The 21,131-nt window shown below is 40.8% G+C and overlaps 1 protein-coding gene across 12 annotated transcripts in view; it reads left to right on the top strand.

Annotated features, from left to right (window-relative positions):
- gapvd1 (GTPase activating protein and VPS9 domains 1) overlaps positions 1-21,131 on the top strand; it is a 111,468-nt gene that overhangs the window by 74,089 nt on the left and 16,248 nt on the right. For 7 of the 12 annotated variants that reach the window (XM_055659826.1, XM_055659824.1, XM_055659823.1 and 4 more), the window contains 6 exons: positions 2,524-2,879; positions 4,241-4,328; positions 5,111-5,221; positions 16,714-16,833; positions 19,122-19,248; positions 20,293-20,414. In XM_055659826.1, the coding sequence (XP_055515801.1) occupies positions 2,524-2,879; positions 4,241-4,328; positions 5,111-5,221; positions 16,714-16,833; positions 19,122-19,248; positions 20,293-20,414 (924 nt within the window). The remainder of the gene's footprint in view (positions 1-2,523; positions 2,880-4,240; positions 4,329-5,110; positions 5,222-16,713; positions 16,834-19,121; positions 19,249-20,292; positions 20,415-21,131) is intronic. The other 5 variants (XM_055659829.1, XM_055659828.1, XM_055659822.1 and 2 more) reach the window with 2 other exon arrangements.

Raw genomic sequence — 21,131 nt, 5'->3', positions numbered from 1 at the left:
GAATTCAACTATTTTTAATATCTGCAATCTCTCCTTATGATTGAAGTGCTTCAACTTATCGGTTGATATTTGGTCTATCTTCTCCAAAACCAGAACTTCCTTTTCATAATGTTAACCAAAAGCATGCAATACCTTTTGTCAGGGTTTAGTTTCTACCTCTGTCTTTATTCTATGTAAGCAAGGCTAACACTTCTTGTCTGTCCCTGATTGTCCTTGAATTGAGTGACTTGCTCGGCGACTTCAAATAACATGCGAGTCAGCCAAATTTATATTGGTCTAGAGAGAAATGGCAGATTTCCTTTAATAAAGGACATTAATGGCGGTGCGCATCAAAGGAGGAACTCAACTGGTCAGGCAGCATCCGTGGTGGAAATGGACAAGCGATGTTCAGGGTTGAGCTCTCTCTGAATCTAATGTGGTTTTATGTCAACTGGTAGTTTAGTTGCGACTTGAAGTCAAAATTTAAATTCCAGATGAATTAGTTAACTCTGTTTAAATTTCCTTGTTGCAGTGATAGGATTTGAAATTGCATCTCCAGTTAAAACATAGAACAGAAACTCCAGTTCCCTACCCTCTACTTTCAGTCTGAAGAAGGGTCCTGACCCGAAACGTCTACCATCCTTTTTTTCTCCAGAGATGCTGCCTGACTTGCTGAGTTACTCCAACACATTATGTCTATCTTTGGTATAAACCGGCATCTGCAATTCATCTACACATGGTCCATATTCCTCTATTCCCTGCCTATTCATGTGCCCATCTCAAAGCCACTTAAATGGCAATATCATATCTGCCTGGCAACCAACTCTGGCAACTCGTTCCAGGCACCCACCATTCTATATAAAATAAAACCTGCCCACACATCACCTTTAAACTTTGCCCCTCTCATCTTATGAGAGACGCCCACTCAGTTGACATTTTTAAACGGCAGCAAAAAAAAATTATCTTTTCAATCTAGCTTTTAACTGACGCCATTCTTCTTCTGATGACATTGTAAAAATTACCTTTATTCTCTTGTATTTATCTCAGCATACCATTCAGCAGCTTGTGTGCTCATATAGTATACGAGACTGTATTTGTCCTCAGCGTTTTTGTTTTTTGTCCTTTTACACTCCATTTTTTATTTTTATTTTATATTTTTATATAAATCCTTGCTTTTTTATGTTATTAACTGTCTATGGCCTTACAGTTTTAAATTGTATTTTTGTTTAGACCTGTGTTTTTGTGAAACACACTTTGGGTTACATTCAATTGTATGAAAAGTGCTATACAAATAAAGTTATTATTATATTATTATTATTATTATTATTAAAGCTATGCCCTCTTGTCCTTGACATTTGCATACTGGGCATAAGGTTCTGACTGACATAAGGTCTTCCAACATTCCAGAGAAAACAATCCAAATTTCTCTAGGGTCTGAAGTAGGCTCTTGACCAGAAAGGTCACCTATCCATGCTCTCCAAAGATGCTGCCTGACCTGCTGCGTTACTCCATCATTTTGTAACTGAGTTTCTCTAATATCTCCTTGTAGGCAATACTTTCTAATCCAGGCAGCATTAGTCCATACCTCTCGGCAACCACCATGCCTCAATATCGTGATGGTTTTCTCACTCCCCCCCCGTTCTCTGTACGGACATCCACTGCAATCATTGTACTTCAGGGAATGCAAATCTCAAGTGTAGCTACAGGACAGAGATCCCAGTGTTATGGATAAAGAAAATAAAAGCTTTTAAAGAAATCGGATGGAAGATAATTAGAAATTGGAAGACATTTGAGGCTCCTTTTAATTTTCACCTTGTTTCAGACAGTTTAAATATCAGATTATTGTTGGTCACCCATATTTCTGCACTTCCTTGTATAATCTTACTGCAGATCCATTGACATTAGGTTTGATCTTTTGCCCACAAATCTGTCGCATTGTTCTCTGCTAAGCCTCTGTCCTCAGTTCATCCAATTCAGTTTCATGTGAACAAGGTTTAAAAAAAACATTTAAACTTCTAAATGATTCATTTGTATGTAAATGTTTTTTGTTTTACATAGATGATTACCTCGACTAATTAAATTTATGCTTCTAGATATTTCATACTACTGACTATATAAAGTTTCCTTCCTGGAATGCCACCAGGCAAGCCTTCAGTTTCTAAAGCCTAGCTTTGATTCCGGCTTTAATTCCCTTTTTAAAGCAGTAGCTCAATAAATAGAATTAAACTTCTGATAACAGGTGTGGTTTATCCAACAAAATTAAAAGATAAATCGAAAGAATAAATGGAGTTAATGATGCAGGTTTTGTGGGCGGAATAGTTGATGCATGGAAGTATAGCTTTCCAAACCACAAAATTCAATGTTATACATTTAGAGATTTGAAATGTTTCTCTCTGGATCCCAGCCAGGATTATCAACATTTGTACATTGTGATGCTATGATGGATGGATCTAGTTCTTCCAGTTGATCTTCCTATCCTGTCAGAGGTGTCAGCATACCGTAATCCGTGTTTGTTTTTTTCTCATTCATTTCCAATATTCACAGCTTCAAGCATACCATCAATAGTCAGGCCTAAAGTGCACTATGCAAGACCGTCACACCCACCACCGGACCCTCCAATACTAGAAGGTGCCATAGGGGGCAGTGACGCCAGATTGCCACCGTTTGGGTCACACATATGTTGCCAAACTGAAGCGGAGCTGCTTAAACAGCGACATTCCTTTCCAGAAAGACTTGTCCGCAGCAGAAGCTCTGATGTTGTTTTGGCATCTCGAAGACCAATGAGTGATCCTGGATGGAATATTCCAGGTAGTAGGAGGGCAGTGAATGAAGAAATATTTGCATCGGGGGCAGTGACTGGGATCGGTGGGCCAACGTCGTCCCCAAGCAAAGACTCCCTGGTAAGGTCTAGTCTCATTGTGCAAGCATCTCATTTTTTGCCAAACAAAAAAACTCTTAACTGGAGATGTTTATCAATTGACTAATTTAATGTCAACAAGATGAGCAAAAATATAGTGTATATAAAGGCAGTATATATAAATGCAGATCTTTCTTAGTGAACAAAAATAACCAGTTTAAAAATGTTTTTGAAATAGCAATCGAGTGTTTAATTGTCATGTGTACCGACAACAAACTATGAAGTTCTTCTTGCAGCAGCATAACAGGCCTGTAATGACCATACACTTAAGTAACATGTAATAATTTATAAATTTTAAGGAATTAATAACTGTGATTCCAGTGCAAAAACACCCCGAAGTCCTTTGTGCAACCACAGTCCATAAAGGTTCATAGTTGTTGAGGTTAATGTTGTGCAGTGTTCAAGAAGCAGATGGTTGTTGGGAAGAAGCCACTCTTGAACTTGGTGGTCATGGTTTTCAGGCTCCTGTACTCTCTTACTAATGGTAGGAGTGAAATCAGAGCATGGCCAGGATGGTGTGGTCTTTGATGATTATGGCTGCCTTTTTGAGGCCTATAGATCCTTTTAATGGTGGGGAGGTCAGCACTTATGGTGGACAGGGTGTGTCAACCTTGTCTATATTCCTGGGTGTTTGAGTTACTGAATTAGGCTGTGATGCAATCAGTCAGTATCCTCTCTATCGTACACACTAGAAGTTCATTAGAGTATTCCTCGACATACCGAATAATATGGATGCAAATCTTTCTTGGTGGACAAATAACCAATTTTAAAATGCTTTTGGCATGTTAAAACAATAAACACCCAGATGTGGCGTTATAATCCCTAGTTTCCATACGTTTGTGGAATAAAACAGACTTTGCACTAAACTTTGATATTAATTTCGTATTTGTGCACCATTTGTTTCCCCATGGGAAGGATGTGGAAATCGGAAGCGAAGCTTACTACAATACAGAAGATAAGCAAGTTAACTGGGACCTCTAATTTGCAGCATACAGTGTAGAACTACTGCTTCACAGCACAAGAGACTCGGGTTCAATCCTGACTTAGTATATAGTCTACGTGGAGTTTGCACGTTCTCTCTGGATCCTAAAAACGTGCAGGTTTGTAGGTTAATTGGCCTCTGTAAATTACCCCTAGTATGTAGGGCACATATAGTACTAGTGTGCGAACGGGTAATTGATGGTCGGTGTGGACTCGATGGGCCGAAGGGGCCTGTTTTCATGCTGCATCTCTGAACAAAACAAAACTTGAGTGTAGCAATGTGAAATTAATAACGCGCAATGCTTTATCTTGTATGGTTCAATCATTTTGCATTCCAAATAACTCAACATCCCTTTTGCACAGGGAGAGGATAGAAAAGACAGCGATGATGAGAAATCGGATCGTAGCAAATCCTGGTGGAAGAAGCGATTTGTATCTGCTATTCCGAAAGGTCAGTCTAGGGATTATGACTGTCGTGCAACATAAAATAATTGATCAAGTGGTTTTGTAAGCTAATTGGATTAGAGATTTTTTGCATTAGAATTCATCAGTACCTTGAAATAAAGTGATCTTTTCCTAGCTTAACTATTTCTGTAACTTTCTTGTGCATTTGCCTGTGGCAGCTCAGTGCATTTTGATTTGATTCACTCTTACCTGTGAAAATGAAAAGGCTGCTTGTTTGCACTTCTTGTTTTACTGCTTGTCAACTACTTTAGCATGTTAGAAGTCTATGAATTTCTCAAGAATTGTTGAATTGATTTTATTTCTTGTCAATTTACTTGTCTCTTCCCAAAATTCAGTTACTTCCCTACTCCCACACTACTCTTGGGGTTGAATTTAAAAAAAAAAGTTCCATATTTAGTATGTCTTGCAGCCTTGCTTACTTAAAACCAATAGTTATCCTTGGTGCTGGTTACAAATATTTGCCATCAAAAACTTATTGATTTATGTTTTAATTTTGCTGACCTCCATTGAACGAGAAATAGATTTTACTAACATAACTGCAGTGACATCTGTATCCCGTTGATTTATCGACAACTAGTTGTAGGTAGTGTTGCAGCTGAATATTTTCAGTGTAACTGGTATAGCAGTGTGGAGAGATGTTATCCAATATTAAAACCTTCATTGCTGTCGGGCACACCTCCACAAGGTTTTGGTTAAAGCCATGAATTTCTTCATCCTGTGTGTGAAGAAGTTGCTTTGTTTTTGTAATGTGGTATATTTTCTCTTTAGCTCCCATTTCCTTCAGGAAGAAAGATAAACAAGAAAAAGACAGAGAAGATGGTGCACAGGACAGGTTTCAGGCCATGCAAGGTTGGCTGATCCTACCTTACATAAAGAATGGTGAATGAGGACGACAAAAATGAATAACACCTGCATGAAATAGGAATAGCTTGAAAATCCAAATTATCAGAGCATTATGATTTATTTTAGGAATAAATATTCAAATGCATGGCAATCACATTAACAATGTAATACAATTATGTCGCCTGTATCTATGATTCCAAAGTGCCTTTGCACTGTAGTAGTTACTAAACCTAATGCTAACATATACCTGTAGCTTGGAAGGTTAATTCTAATAGGATCACCACAATGATCACAACTGTGCAGTTGATCATTAGGCAGTGTACCCAAGGATCCAATTACAAGACAAGTTGTAGATGTCTTGCCTGTGTCTTTGCTCTTTCAGTGATTCTTAGTGCTTTTCCTAAACCTGCTTTTCTTCACTCTTTGGCACTCTCCTCACCTTTTCCAGGCCTCTGCTGCACTATCAATTAATTTATTTTTAGGTGAAGCTTCACGGTGCAATAATCAATTTGTTGCTTTGCTCATCCTCTGTGTGTTACTAGTGCATCTCATGTCTTTTTTAACAATTTAAACTTGATATTAAATGTTTTCTAAAGTTTAAAAGAGTAACTAAATGAATAATAGGATTCCTCTCCTTTTTGTAATGAAAAATGGGAACATTTGAGATCCAGATGAAATTAAGACAAACTAAAGCCGACTCGAAAGCAGGTATCTGATTCATACTCAAATTGTTCAACTGAGAGAGGTTAAAATCATCAGTCATCAAAATATCTAATAATCTTTATAGTACATTTTCATTAACCCTAACCCAAAATTTTCACGTGAAAAAGTCTCCCTCACATTTGAATGGTTTAAGTTCATTATTGTCATGTATACTGAGGTACAGTGAAAAACTTTGTTTAGCAAGCTACCCAATCGAATACTATACATCAAGCCAAACACAAGCACAAGGGAAAGATACGGAGTGCAGAATATAGTTCTCAGCATTTTAGTGCACCAATTTCATCAGCAAAAGTACAATGTCCACTATGTGGTGGAGGAAAATTGGACTTATGGAAGGACTGTTCAGAGGCCCGATAAGTGGGGAATAAACAGTTTCTGAATCTGGTGGTGCGCGCTTTCAAGCTTCTTTATCTTCTGCCCACCAGGAACAGGGAGAAAAAGGAATGACCGGGGTGGGTAATGTCTTCGATTATGTTGGCTGCTTTCCTCAGGCAGAGTGAAGTGTAGATGGAGTTATGGTGGGAGTCTGGTCTATGTGATAGACTGGGCTACATCCATAACTCTCTGCAATTTATTTCTAGTCTTGGACAGAGCTGTTCCCAAATCAGTCTCCTAAGGAAGTAAATGTGTGGGTGTGCCTTCTTGGCAGTTGTTCCTTGACAGATTATCGATTAATATTTATGCTAAGTAACCTGAAGCTTTCAACTATTTCCACTTCAACGTTGATGCTGATTGGGACATGTGCTCCACCAGGCTTCCTTGATAACTGGCTCCTTCGTCTTGCTGACATTGAGGGAGAGGTGGTTGACCTGACACTATTATTCCGTTCTCTATTTCCTTCCTGTACTCTGTCTTGTCATCGCTTGTGATCCAGCCCACCGCAGTAATGTCATCTGCAAACTTGTAGATGATATTTAAGCCGAATTTGGCTGCACAGTTGTGAGTGTATAGGGAATATAGTAGGGGACAAAGAACACATCCATGTGGGGCATTGATGTTGATAATTATTGTGGAGGAGAAGTTGTCACCTCTCCTTACTAATCGTGGCCTGTGGGTCAGAAAATCCAGGATCCAGTGACAGAGGAGGGCGTTGACTCCAAGGTCCAGGAGTTTGGATGGGGTTGTGGTTGAAGACAGAGCTGTGGTTGATCAATTGGAATCTGACATGGGAATCCTTGTTATCAAGGTGTAATCCCACTCATTGGAGAAGAACTTAAGGTTGAATAATTAAATGATGATCTAATTCCTATCCATTGTGTTTAATGATGTGTCATCCTTGATGTATTGGAGAATTAAATAATTGTACAGGTATATGTACTGGGAGGTTTAATCAATTAACCAATTGATTCAGGAAATCGGTCAGAATAAAAGTCTTAGAAATAAGTCCACTGGCAAGATTCCTTATTGATTCCCTTGTTGAAATATGCGTATTAGTTTGTATGGTTTAGTGCTAATGTCCAATCCCTAGGTTTTCTAATCTTCCTTTGATGATGCAGGGAATACTGCATGTTGTTTTGGTGTCCATAAACCTGGGAAGCAGCGGAGCTCACATTGGCTTTTGGCTGTGGTCTTGAATGTTCTCCAAAGACCATTCCTGGAGTAAACATGTCTGACAATATTGGTTTAAGCCTCCATTAAAAAATGTCAGTGGAATCAAATAATATTTTCATAAGAGGAAAGAAATACAAGTACATAAATTATGACAAACTCATGGTTATGGTTAAAGATGCACTCCAGTTTATAATTTGTATTCTTCTGAAATCAAAATTATCTAAATGTAATTGGCTAACAGATAACGTAAATCATCTTATTGAGGATCAATTGGCTACACAATCTTTTTGTACCATGTCCTCACCAAAAATGGAGTAATTCCTTAAATAGAATTTATGCCGAAGTTTTACTGTTTCAGTGTGCTTTTATATTGTACTAGACTAAGTGGGACCCATTGGGTCCCAGCTTCACATGGGAGGGCTGGTCCCCCAACGCAATATTCCACCTCGCCACCAATTCCAACACACACACACACACACACACACACACACACACACACACACACACACACACACACACACACACACACACACACACACACACACACACACACACACACACACACACACACACACACACACACACACACACACACACACACACACACACACACACACACACACCATATAAATGACAGTAAACTTTCTTGAATCTACTCACACGGCCGAGCACGGCCTCTCCACTGTGTGGTTTCCGCAGTCAACGGCACTTCGGCAATCAGCGCGACCTCTGCACTAAGCGGATGTCACAACCTAATAAAACATTTATTCCTTCCAAACACCGTCGAACCTAATAAAGCATTGCACTTTGAAGCAGAGGCAGGGCAGCAGGCCAAACAACTCATGACATTGTCATTAAGGGCTAACAAATCATTATTGCAAGTACATTGCAGACTCACAGTTCACAGCGTAGAATGACAGTCGTGGCCTCTCCCTCGCGATCAGGCATCCGGGGTTTTATAGTCCTGCCGCCCCCCAGAAGGGGAGTTATCTTCTACGCGGTGATTGACAAGCGAGAGGACCAATCAGCAGATCTCAAGGTTTTTTAAACAGTCATAACTTTTTTACTTTTCATCGATGGGAACAATCCTCGGGGCTGGCTCGGCGGAGGAGGACTGTGAGTAAGATGGCCAAAAATCACAACAATACAGGGTAGCGTTTTTTCTAAAATCAATATACAGTGCAGACAGGAAGTGGTCAAAATGAGACTTTTAATTATATAGATGTTGTTTTCCACACATTTCATTCTTCTGGTTGATGTTATTGGCAAGGGTGTCATTTATTGCCAATCCCTAGTTGAGCTCAGTAGGGTTGTAACTGATGCCTTGACCTGTTGCAGTCCAGTTGATTATGTCATTTACAGGTTGTTGGATCAAACATTGCCAGTTGCATATCTGCAGTGATGGAGAAACGAGGAAGTTGGGGTGGTGTGCAAGTTGGATGTGTTTCCATGTAATTGGTGCCCTGGTTGAAATTTACAACTTTGTGCAGAGATCCCCGTTGTTAGATTCTGACCTCGCAAATGTCTTTCCAAATTCTCAGTCTGCCATGGTGGACAACATGTAATCCATTGTCCACAAGTAGCCTGGTGATTGACTCCAACCAGCCAAGAAGCACTTGCTGTCCTTGGCTTCCCACGAGATCCACCATTCTGTCCTGCCATGGTTGCTCTGGCTGTATGCTTGTTAACAATTACCAGGTACCCCAAGACCATACATCTCCTGAAAAGTAATCGAAGAGAAGTAGGGAAGGATGGAGAAGAACACTGTTGGTATGGATAGTTCTCATATAATAAAACTGATACATCTTGAAAATAAATTGGACCAGATTTTGATGCCTGGTGACTCCCTAAAATTCCAAGAGGCCTGAACCTGGGATTAAATCGAGTATAAAACTGCTGAAGGAACTCAACAGGCCTTTGTGGAGGCCTTAAAATTCCATCCTTCACCATGATGTAATGTAGTTGTGTAAATTATTTGCTCGTTCCTTTATTCCTGAAATTAATTTCCCAGTTGCACTCTCCATGGGTCCCATGTTTGCCCTACCTGTCCTTTTCTTAATGAAGGTGGAACTTTAAAAATGTTCAGCCCTACAACCTTTTATTGAAAAGTCTGAACTGGTGACTGTAAATAATTGGTCTTCAATTTTAAGTAGCAGGGGTTACATGGAGAATTAATGTAGTTATACCATTTTGTAAGTAGATAGTCAAAAGACATTTATTTTTAAATAAGAGGGATATCCTTTGCAGTTTTAATGACAAAAATAAACTAATGGCATGGTATTATACATTTAAAAGTGAAGAGGCAAGGTTGAGATTTTGATTCTGGTGACATTTATTGGAAACATAGCCACATTTAAAATTATAGTAAAATGTATGATATTTTTCTTTCAATAGTGAGGATGAATTTTGTTTTTGCTTTCCTCTATGAGATATAACCTGCAGATTTGATGTCTGTATGGAGTACTATTGCATTGGTTCACTTCTGGTACCATATCCCCTATTCATATCAGGGATGAATATCATAGTTATGAGCAGCTGCACTCCTGTTTATTTTCAGTATAAAGAGCATAGAACAGGCTCTTTAGTATAAAGAGCATAGAACAGTACACGAACAGGCCCTTCGGCCCACAATATCTGTGCCGAACATGATGCCTAGATAAACTAATCTTTTCATCCCTTCATTCCCTGCATATCCACACGCCAATCTGAAAGCCTCTTGAACTCCACTATCGTATATGTCTCCACCACCGCCCCTGGCAAAGCTTTTCCTCGGTAAAGGAAACGGCGTTTGCAGTTTTCAGCACGTACATTATGACCGACTGAAATGGGTTACTAAAAAACGGCAATCGCAATCACCAAGCTTAGAAAAGTAAGGAAGCTATTAAGTTTCTATCAGTAGCTGCAAGTAAAATAAGAAATGCTCAATGGTGAAAAGTAGCCCATGAATGGTAATGCTTATGACAGGATACATTGAAGATGGCAGCTTAAGTGAGGTGAGGCATCAGCCCGCTCCTATGGTTCTGAAGAAGTTCACTGGCAGATTCCTTCATCAAAATTCTCCAGAGCTCACTGGCCTAGAGTCCTGCACCGGAATAACTATTATTCGTATTGTTAGCATTTGTCCTTATGATAAACGGACAAATTAGAGATCTGAGTAAAAAAACAAACTGTTGGAGGAACTCGGCAAGACAGGCAGCATCTGTGAGGGGAAATGAACAGATAATCCTTAGGTCGGGATCCATCTTCAGGTTTGCATCTTATTACCTAAGTTGTGAAGAAATAAGTTAAAAGTACAGAAGAAAGGGGAGTCAGCTTGACGACGTGGTTTCAGATTGTTCTTTATGATTACTTAACTTTCTTTGAGGTGTTTGCCTTTACTGGGTGATGGTACGAAGTTTAATGTTGTGTACCTTGATTTCACAAAGGCATTTTACTCGTATCCACATGTTCAAATACTGAGCAAGTTTCAAATGTATGTAAGAAAGTCACTGTTTCACAAGATGGTTTGGGGTCAATAGACAGTAGAATGTTTGGGCTGCTTAAATGTAATAATTTAATTCTCCAGCTCATTTACACAAGAGTGAGTAAGTGACCTGTTATGGCCATCAGTGTACACCAATGTAATGTTGGTTGGTTTGCAAAGAACACTGGAGATCCTTGATTTACACTGCGATGAGCAAGGCAGACTTGGAGGTTGTTATTTATGCATCTTCTGTTCAACAGATGTCCGGTGACAGGATGGCAAATGCTGGTATACACCAAGATAGACACAAAATGCCTGAGTAACTCAGCGGGACAGGCAGCATCTCTGGATAAAAGGAATGGGTGACGCTTCAGGTCGAGACCCTTCAGTCTGAAGAAGAGTCTCGACCTGAAATGTCACATATTCCTTCCATCCAGAGATGCTGCCTGTCCCACTGAGTTACTCCAGCATTTTGTGTCTATCTCTGGCGACAGGATCTTTTTAATGTGGTTGGCGGAAAGGTGATATGAGTAAAATGTTTTGGCAGCTAAGATGGAAGCATTACAAAAAGGGAATCACAAAGGAAATGCAGAAAATAAAAAAGATACAATGGGGAAAGTAATTGATTTTGATCTACATTTCAACTACATACAGAAACGTAACTTTGTGGGACCTCAGTCAACCTTCATAGATGATCCTGTGGGTGGATAATTGTGAATCATTAGAGTGAATGGGGATTCAGTGATTTGTCAGCTTGCAGCTCCTGCAGGCATCCGTGTGGTATTCCAGCTGTTGGACCACAGTGAAACTGCCAACAGTAATTGCCCCTCATCACCGACAGTTGCCCTGTGCCTCGTCCTGGCAGCAACAACCCTGAGGACCTGTGCTGTGGGACTATAAACTATCTCTGGAGCCTTCAGGTTGAGCTGTGGTGCTTCACTGACCACGTGAAGTAAGATTATTCTGTACTAGCTGATGTTCCGTTCACATGCACCCTTGCTGCCTGTTTCATGGGGAAACGTAGAACCCCCAAGCCAGCTGTTCTGCTGCCTACTGATCTTGCCAAAAAGCTGGAACAACAGAGGTGAATAGTGAAGTGAAGATGTTGTTAGTTGGGCTCCTGATAGACAATAGGTGCATGAGCAGGCCATTCGGCCCTTTGAGCCAGCACCGCCATTCACTGTGATCATCTACAATCAGTACCTCTTTCCTGCCTTCTCCCCATACCCCTTGACTCTGCTATCTTTGAGAGCTCTAACTAACTCTCTCTTGAAAGCATCCAGAGAATCGGCCTCCACTGCCTTCTGAGGCAGAGAATTCCACAGATTCACAACTCTCTGGGTGAAAACGTTTTTCCTCATCTCCGTTCTAAATGGCCTACCCCTTATTCTTGAACTGTGGCTCCTGGTTCTGGACTCCCACAACACGGGGAACATGTTAGCGTGTCCAATCCCTTAATAATCTTATATGTTTCAATAAGATCCCTTCTTATCCTTCTAAATTCCAGAGTGTACAAGCTCAGTCGCTCCATTCTTTCAACGTATGACAGTCCAGCCATCCCGGGAATTAACCTCGTGAACCTACGCTGCACTCCCTCAATAGCAAGAATGCTCTTCCTCAAGTTTGGAGACCAAAAATACACACAATACTCCAGGTGTGGTCTCACCAGGACCCTGTACATCTGCAGAAGGACCTCTTTGCTCCTATACTCAACACTTCCTGTTATGAAGGCCAACTTTCTTCACTGCCTGATGTACCTGCATGCTTACTTTCAGTGAGTGATGAACAAGGACCCCCCAGATCTCTTTGTACTTCCTCTTTTCCCAACTTGGCACCATTCAGATAATAATCTGCCTTCTTGTTCTTGCCACTAAAGTGGATAACCTCACATTTATCCACATTAAACGGCATTTGGCATGCATCTGCTCACTCATCCAACCTGTCCAAGTCACCCTGCATCCTCATAGTATCCTCTTACAGTTCACACTGCCACCCAGCTTTGTGTTATCTGCAAATTTGTTAATGTTACTTTTAATCCCGTCATCTGAATCATTCATGTATATTGTAAATAGCTGCGGTCCCAGCAGTGAGCCTTGCGATAACCCACTAGTCACTGCCTGCCATTCTGAAAGGGACCTGTTAATCCCTACTCTTTGTTTCCTGTCTGGCAACCATTTTTTTTAAATCCGTGTCAGTACCCTACCCCCAATACCATGTAGAAAACATAGAAACATAGAAATTAGGTGCAGGAGTAGGCCATTCGGCCCTTCGAGCCTGCACCGCCATTCAATATGATCATGGCTGATCATCCAACTCAGTATCCCGTACCTGCCTTCTCTCCATACCCCCTGATCCCCTTAGCCACAAGGGCCACATCTAACTCCCTCTTAAATATAGCCAATGAACTGGCCTCAACTACCCTCTGTGGCAGAGATTTCCAGAGATTCACCACTCTCTGTGTGAAAAAAGTTCTTCTCATCTCGGTTTTAAAGGATTTTCCCCTTATCCTTAAGCTGTGACCCCTTGTCCTGGACTTCCCTAACATCATAGAAACATAGAAATTAGGTGCAGGAGTAGGCCATTCGGCCCTTCGAGCCTGCACCGCCATTTAATATGATCATGGCTGATCATCCAACTCAGTATCCCGTACCTGCCTTCTCTCCATACCCTCTGATCCCCTTGGCCACATCGGGAACAATCTTCCTGCATCTAGCCTGTCCAACCCCTTAAGAATTTTGAAAGTTTCTATAAGATCCCCTCTAAATCTCCTAAATTCTAGAGAGTATAAACCAAGTCTATCCAGTCTTTCTTCATAAGACAGTCCTGACATCCCAGGAATCAGTCTGGTGAACCTTCTCTGCACTCCCTCTATGGCAATAATGTCCTTCCTCAGATTTGGAGACCAAAACTGCACGCAATACTCCAGGTGTGGTCTCACCAAGACCCTGTACAACTGCAGTAGAACCTCCCTGCTCCTATACTCAAATCCTTTTGCAATGAAAGCTAACATACCATTCGCACTAATGTGCTCTAATTTTGCCCACTAATCTCCTATGTGGGACCTTATCAAAGGTTTTCTGAAAGTCCAGGTACTCTACATCCACTGGCTCTCCCTTGTCCAATTTCCTAGTTACATCCTCAAAAAATTCTAGAAGATTAGTCAAGCATGATTTCCCCTTCGTAACATGATTTCCCCTGTTACTGCTACCGATGGTGTCACATTATCACAAAATCTTTGTGGATGATCAACCATATAATTGAGGTAGTGTAAAATGATCAGAGACTTACAAGTCTGTAAAAAGGAATCGGTGAAAGTAGGTCATAGAAAATTTAAGACGACATAACTCAACTTTATGATTTCCTCCCTTCATCACCGAAAATGCTTTTGGAGCATGTAGAAATGTAGATTGTGGTTAAAATGGGATGCTGGTTGCTGATTAATTTAATTGTGGCTCCCAAGATCGTTGACAGAAGAATAAACAGAAGTTGTTTTATGAGTACTAAAATGTAATTAGTCTTTTATAAAATCATACTATCAGTGTACTGAAATCTCATTCTATAAATGTTGAACGAATGTGGATGACCATGTTAGTGCAACTTCACCGGGAAAAATACTCTTTCAATGTATACATTTATTTTAGCTTAAAGATATTAAATTAGTTGAATTTAATTTTCTAGTCTAGGAATTATTAGACAGAAGTGAATATTTTAGGGTCTTTGAGGGACTTTGGGCGAATGACTTTATTATTCTTGCTTGAGTTTAGTTTAGAGATAAAGGGTGGAAACAGGCCCTTCGGCCCACCGAGACCGCACCAACCAGCGATCCCCACACATTAACACTATCCTATGAATACCAAGCCAATTATCCTACAAACCTGTACGTCTTTGGAGTGTGGGAGGAAACCGAAGATCTCGGAGAAAACCTACGTGGTCACGGGGAGAACGTACAAACTCTAGACAGCCAGCACCCGTAGTCAGGATCGAACCCGGGTCTCCGGTGCTGCAAGGCAGCAACTCTACCCATTCAGCAATAAACATGCCTTTTTCATATCACATATTTGACATGCAATTGTCCCAAAGTGCTTCTTGGGTGCTAACAAGCAAAACTTTAAAGATGCTGATGATTAAAAGTTAGTCAGATAGATGTGCTATTTCCCCGACTCAAAAATTCTGAAGTAATGTGCGCAGATTTCAAATTGTGGTGCATTCATCTTATGGAATTATTGCTAATTGTTGTTAATTTGTGCGCTGATTATTTAGAAAATTAATTAGAGATTTTTAAATACCAGGAAGCAAAGGGTAGAATCAGTAAAAATTACTTTGCGAACTGAGTTTATAAAACTTATTCAAGTGCGTTTTTCAAAAATAAAACTGCCATTCGTCCCCAATTTGCTTATATGTGACTCAATTTCCACATTGGCATTTAACACTCTGCTGTTTGAAATCACCTAGGCAGTATTAAGTTATAGTCTGAAATGAAATGTAACCTATCCATGTTCTCCAGAGATACTGACTGCTGAGTAACTCCAGCACATTTGTGTCCTTTTAAGTATTCAGTTATATCTGCTTCCTTGAGCAGTTTTGAAAGATCATCAACTACCATCTTGGACAACTATATGGGGACAATGTATTTAAAAAAAAAAAAAAATATATATATATATATATATATATATCTATATCTATATATATATATATATATTGAGTGGAAAATCAGACAACAATCCTATATGTGGTTAGGAAAACATTTTAATACTATCCATTAAAGACATTGTAAGTGATGGATAAATGTGATATTTATAAAGCTGCGTAACAAGCGTATTTTTATCCAGTATGGCATATATTTAAATACTGTTCTTAAAAAAACAATATATATTCACTAAGAAACACCTCACGTTTGTGCATAAATAGTCAGAGAAATCCATGGGGGTAGAAATAATTTGTGGTCTTTAATGAGTTTATTGATTCCCCAGAATTCTATCAATAACTTCATTTCTGGAACGAAGCTAATCACAAATTTTACCCATTTCATTTAGTAGTATCTGCACCTTTCCATCTTGCTTAGGGTTAACCTCTTTCACGATGCTTGCTTTCTGCTCTGTTCCTAGTGCTTTTGGTGTTTGAGCTATGCCTTGAGTTAGTTACTCTGTTTTCTGTGTGTAATGTTTTTGCTGCCTACATTTGTGCATGTATAGTAAGCATGCTTTCTCCGTTTCTGTGCATGCACCATTGCGTTTTCTCGCTTTACCCTGGGATTACCTGTGAGCAAAGTCACAGGTGATCATTTGATATGTTGTTTTTTTTAAAGTGTGAACGATCTCAAGAATTAATGCATTAAATCTAACAATCTGGATCTAATCCATAAATAGCTCAGTGTCAAATGGCAACCATTTTCAGCCTTTCTGTAATTGTCTTTTGGTGCAGGCATTACCAATATCTAACTAATGACGATTTGTACCAATTATTCTGCAGAATCATAAGATGCTGATTTTGAATTGTTTTAATTTTGTATTTTAATTCGTATTTCCATATTTAAACTGTTTTAAAGCAACCATTAATAGTATTAAAAATGTTCATTTTTGTCATTATAATTATTTTCAGCATGATGTCGTCATAACTTTACATTGATTCTTTTATAAAAAGAAAAATAAAGACATGCCCATAAAGGTTAAGACTATTTAAGAAGAAATAATAAACATGTAAATGCAGATTAAGAATTAAAAAAGTCTTCTCTACATTTTTTTTTAAAGAGTAGCTAGAATTGTTTGTTCACACTGATTCTGTGTGTTGCCAGATGAGCCAATTCCCAGGTTGAATGCACAAGCCCAGGCTGCTGAGGATATTCTGGATAAATACAGAAGTGCTATTAAACGATCCAGTCCCAGTGAAGCAGTTGCAAATGATGAGGTTACAGGTAAGTCATCTTAATGTTCACTCCGGTTTAGAAATGGTATTTGATCGTATCTTAGTTTTATTTTAGTTTAGAGATACAGCGCGGAAACAGGCCCGTCGACCCACCGTGTCCGCGCCGACCAGCAATCCCTGTACACTAACACCGTCCAAAACACACTGGAAACAATTTACAAATATACCATGCCAATTAAACTACAAACCTATACATCTTTGGAGTGTGGGAGGAAATTGGAGATCCCAGAGAAAACCCACGCAGGTCACGGGGAGAATGTACAGACAAGCACCCTTAGTCAGGATCGAACCCAGGTCTCTGGCGTTCTAAGTTAGCAACTCTACCGCTGTGCCACCGTGTCAGTCACATTTGTTACTGAAGTAATGGCATATGATCTTGTATGAGCAGGAGATGTAATGTCATCATTAATGTGGGGTTTATATAATAGTCAGGCCACTGAGCTATCAGTGTGTACCAGACAAAATAATCGGTTGAAGAATCACTTTGTGGTTAGACTCACAGTTATGCAAGAGCCTCCAAAGCATCAGCAGGCATTGAGCTGTAACTAATTAATATCAAGCTAAAGCTAGAAGTTAAACTGCAGAGATAGACACAGTGTTGGAGTAACTCAGTGGGTCAGGCAGCATCTCAGGAGACAAAGGATCCTTTATCTCCAGAGATGCTGTCTGACCCGCTGAGTTACTCCAGCACTTTGGACAAAAGACTGAGAAGAGGAGATACGGAGAGCAGCAGGAATCGGTGTTAATGATGCTGCCACAAGGTTGGGAAAAATGATAACTTTCATTGATAATGCTGGATACAACTGCCCAAAGCGGGTACGTGTGGGATCAAACTTGACAGTGAATTCCTCCTAATAGATTGTGGAATCCTCATAATTCCTAACATTGCAGCATTCACTATCAAAACTGAACCATGATGTTGTAACACATCAGGAATATGCATGTTTTCAACAGGATGTAGGGAAGGGAACTAAAGGAGTTTGATGTGATTTAAAAGCAATCCTTTCATTGTTCATAGGTAGACAAAAATGCTGGAGAAACTCAGCGGGTGAGGCAGCATCTATGGATCGAAGGAATAGGTGACATTTCTGGTTAAAGAAGGGTCTCGACCCAAAACGTCACCTATTCCTTCGCTCCATAGTTGCTGCCTCACCCGCTGAGTTTCTCCAGTATTTCTGTCTATCTTCCATTTTTCCAGCATCTGCAGTTCTTTCTTAAACCTTTCATTGTTCATGGTTTGGTGTTTGTTTTACCTTTGTGCTGGCTGTTCACTCTCTATCCATTGGCCTCTGGGGGTGCTGTGAGTCGGCTGCCCTGCCAGCAGTGTGTTCGTTATTTCAGCTTTTTTTGTTTTTTTTAGTTATGTCCGAGTGTTTGTTTTAGTGCCTCTCGGTGTGTCTTATGTTGGGGGTGAAGGGGGGGAAACCCGTAACTTGCTCGATGGAGAGGCGACATTTTCGATGTTGCTTCTCCGCCTCCCCTCTTGTGGCCTAACAGCTTGGATTGGAACGGCCTTTCCCAGAGTCGGACCCAGAGCTTCAGCAGCGTGGAGTTTTCCATCGCGGAGCGGGGGCGAACCCATGCCAGAGAGCAGTGCCCCAATTGCTGTCCTGGTGACTTTCACATCATGGGGCAGTGGTCTGCAGAGCTTCAAGCCGCGGGCGACGCGTGGACTTACCCTCCGGAGTCTGGGATCCCTTGCTGGGGATCGCCGGAGAAGAGCTCCGACCACTGGCCTGCGGCCTATAGCATCCGGAAGCCGCAGTCTCCGGTTGGAAAGTGGAGTGTGTTCGACCATCCCGACGTTGGCGTTTCAATCATCCCGATGAGAGGGCCTGTACATCCGGTCGTCCGTAGCGGCGACTAGGGAGGGTTCATGGCCCCGACCACGGATGAACAAGGGAGGAGGACTGACTGAACTTTGATGCCTTTCACCACAGTGAAGAATGCTGTGGTGGATGTTTGTGTTAGATGTTATTGTGTATTATGTGTTCTGTTTTACAACTGTGTCGCTGCATGGCAAATTAATTTCACTGTACCTTGGTTGGTGCATGCGATGAATAAATTTGACTTTGACTTTGCATCATTATATGGAGCACCAGTGCACAAGCCAAACACTGTTTTGCACCGTTCCTGCTAATCAACGCACATGATATTGAGATTGTTGGTTGAGCATCCAAGCTCCTATTGGTTGGTTAAATTCAGGGCTTCTTTGCTCCATCGCTCTTTCCTGAAAGTGACTCTCCGTCACAATGCAAGCTGTTTGCTTTTTTCCAGAGGTCATCGGAGATGAGAGTATGCACGATTCGCCACGTGATGAAACTCTTCAGAACCTTTCAGCGGATGATCTGCCAGACTCCGCCAGCCAGTCGGCCCAGACTCAAGACTCCACATTCTCCTTCAGGTAGCATCCTTTTCAGTCTGTCACAGGAGCTAAGGCATAGTAGGATAATAAGTCTGTTTTGTTGTCTTCAGACTGGCTCTGTAGGAGCCATTTATGTTTAGGCTAGCTACTGTTGGCATATTACGTAATTTTGTCTAGATATATCATGCCGTATTATTTTGGACACTTGGGGGCGGTCATTAGATGCACAGGATGGTGTGTATATAAGGGCATAGCGGACAGGAAGTGGCGGGCACTGGGAGGGAGAGCACACAGTTCTTACCAGAACAGAGACAGAGCAGCCAGCTACAACTTGCATGCAGAATAAGGAAAACCTGGTACGTTCATCTCTTTGTTTGTACAACTACTTCAATAAACAACCAATGTGGAAATGACGACTGGAACATGTTCTATTAGGTCTGCGTAAGATCACTCCTCCGTACCTATGTAAGTAGCTGGAAAAGAGGACACTGGAAATGTCAGAAATTTGCCATTACAGACTCCATCCTTTATTATCCCTTCCTGTGTAGAAAAAAAATCAAGCTACCCTTTGCCGCCTCTTTCATCTTTGCTTACTCCTTGTCTCCTGCCTTTTGGTAGAATGTGGAATTTGATGGAGGAAGCTGTTCCACTTTGCTTCGGAGGGCACAAAGTGCTGGAATAACTCAGCAGCATCTGCAATTCCAGGGTCAGGCAGCATCTCTGGCAAACATGGATGGGTGACGTTTCAGGTCGGGACCCTGTTATCTGGAGATGCTGCCTGACCCGTTGAGTTATTCCAGCACTTTGTGTCCTTTTTAAAAAAATTATAAACCCAACATCTGCAATTCCCTGTTTCTACTTCTCCACTTTGCTTTGTTGCTTTTCAGTTTATTGTCCTGTACATTTTGCCCACTTTTGGACAAAATGGTTTAAATTTGTCCATAGCCAAATGTTATTAGCATGTTTAATGGGATTGACCAACCAGCTAAAACTGGAAGGTACCTCAGAGTGTTAAGAATTGCCCTGTTTCTATTTTGCTTAATTGCCAGGAATATAAAAATGGCATTTTGTTCCTCCAATTAGGGATGCAAAGAAGAAATTGCGAATGGCACTATGTTCAGCTGACTCGATTGCCTTCCCTTTGGTGAGCCATTCAGCAACAAGAAATGGGCCCCCTGGAGGACCGGACCAAGGGGAATCTGAAGGTAAAGACTCCTCAAAATAATTTGTGGTCTTTAATCATATCTAACACTTTGGGCAGCATCTCATGGATATTCTGAATTCAATCATTTCCATTTAATCAATTTCCCCAAGGGAATAAAAAAAATGATTTCTGACTGCAATCAGGAAGCAAAGGTTGAGTCATAGCCATGCAGCATTGAAACAGGCCCTTTGGCCCAACTTGCCCACGCCGACCCACCTGCCTGCATTTGGCTCGTATCCCTCCAAACCTGTCCTATCCATGCACCTGTCTAAATGTTTCTTAAATGTCGCTTTTCCCCCCCCCTTATTTTGTGCAGGGAGTCTCCCTTCCAATTGCACAGAAGGAATCATTATTCTATCAGTTTCTGTTCAATATATTCTTATTCTTGTGGCTTTTGAATTTCCCTCGACTGTCAATGCATTCTTAGCTTGCTCAGCTTTTGTTTCTTGTTTTGCACATCAATCAAGCAAGGAGGTGCAGCAAGTAGAGCTACTGCCTCACAGTTCCACTGGATTCAATCCAGTCCTCCGGCACTATCTGTGTGGAGTTTGCATGTTCTCTCTGTGACCATGTGGATTTCCTTTCAGCTGCTGTGATCTCCTTCATTGTGCTGTATTTTCCTCTTGGTCCCCATAAAAATGCATGTTGGTAGGTTAATTTTTGCTAGTGCATATGTGTGTGGTATAATCTGGTGGGAATTGAAGGAAATGTGAGGAAA

The sequence above is a fragment of the Leucoraja erinacea genome, chromosome 31 (genome assembly GCF_028641065.1).
Source record: "Leucoraja erinacea ecotype New England chromosome 31, Leri_hhj_1, whole genome shotgun sequence".
NCBI classification, from domain to species: Eukaryota; Metazoa; Chordata; class Chondrichthyes; order Rajiformes; family Rajidae; genus Leucoraja; species Leucoraja erinaceus.
The sequence above is the reverse complement of the archived record's forward strand: the minus strand, read 5'-3'. Positions and strand labels throughout refer to the sequence as shown.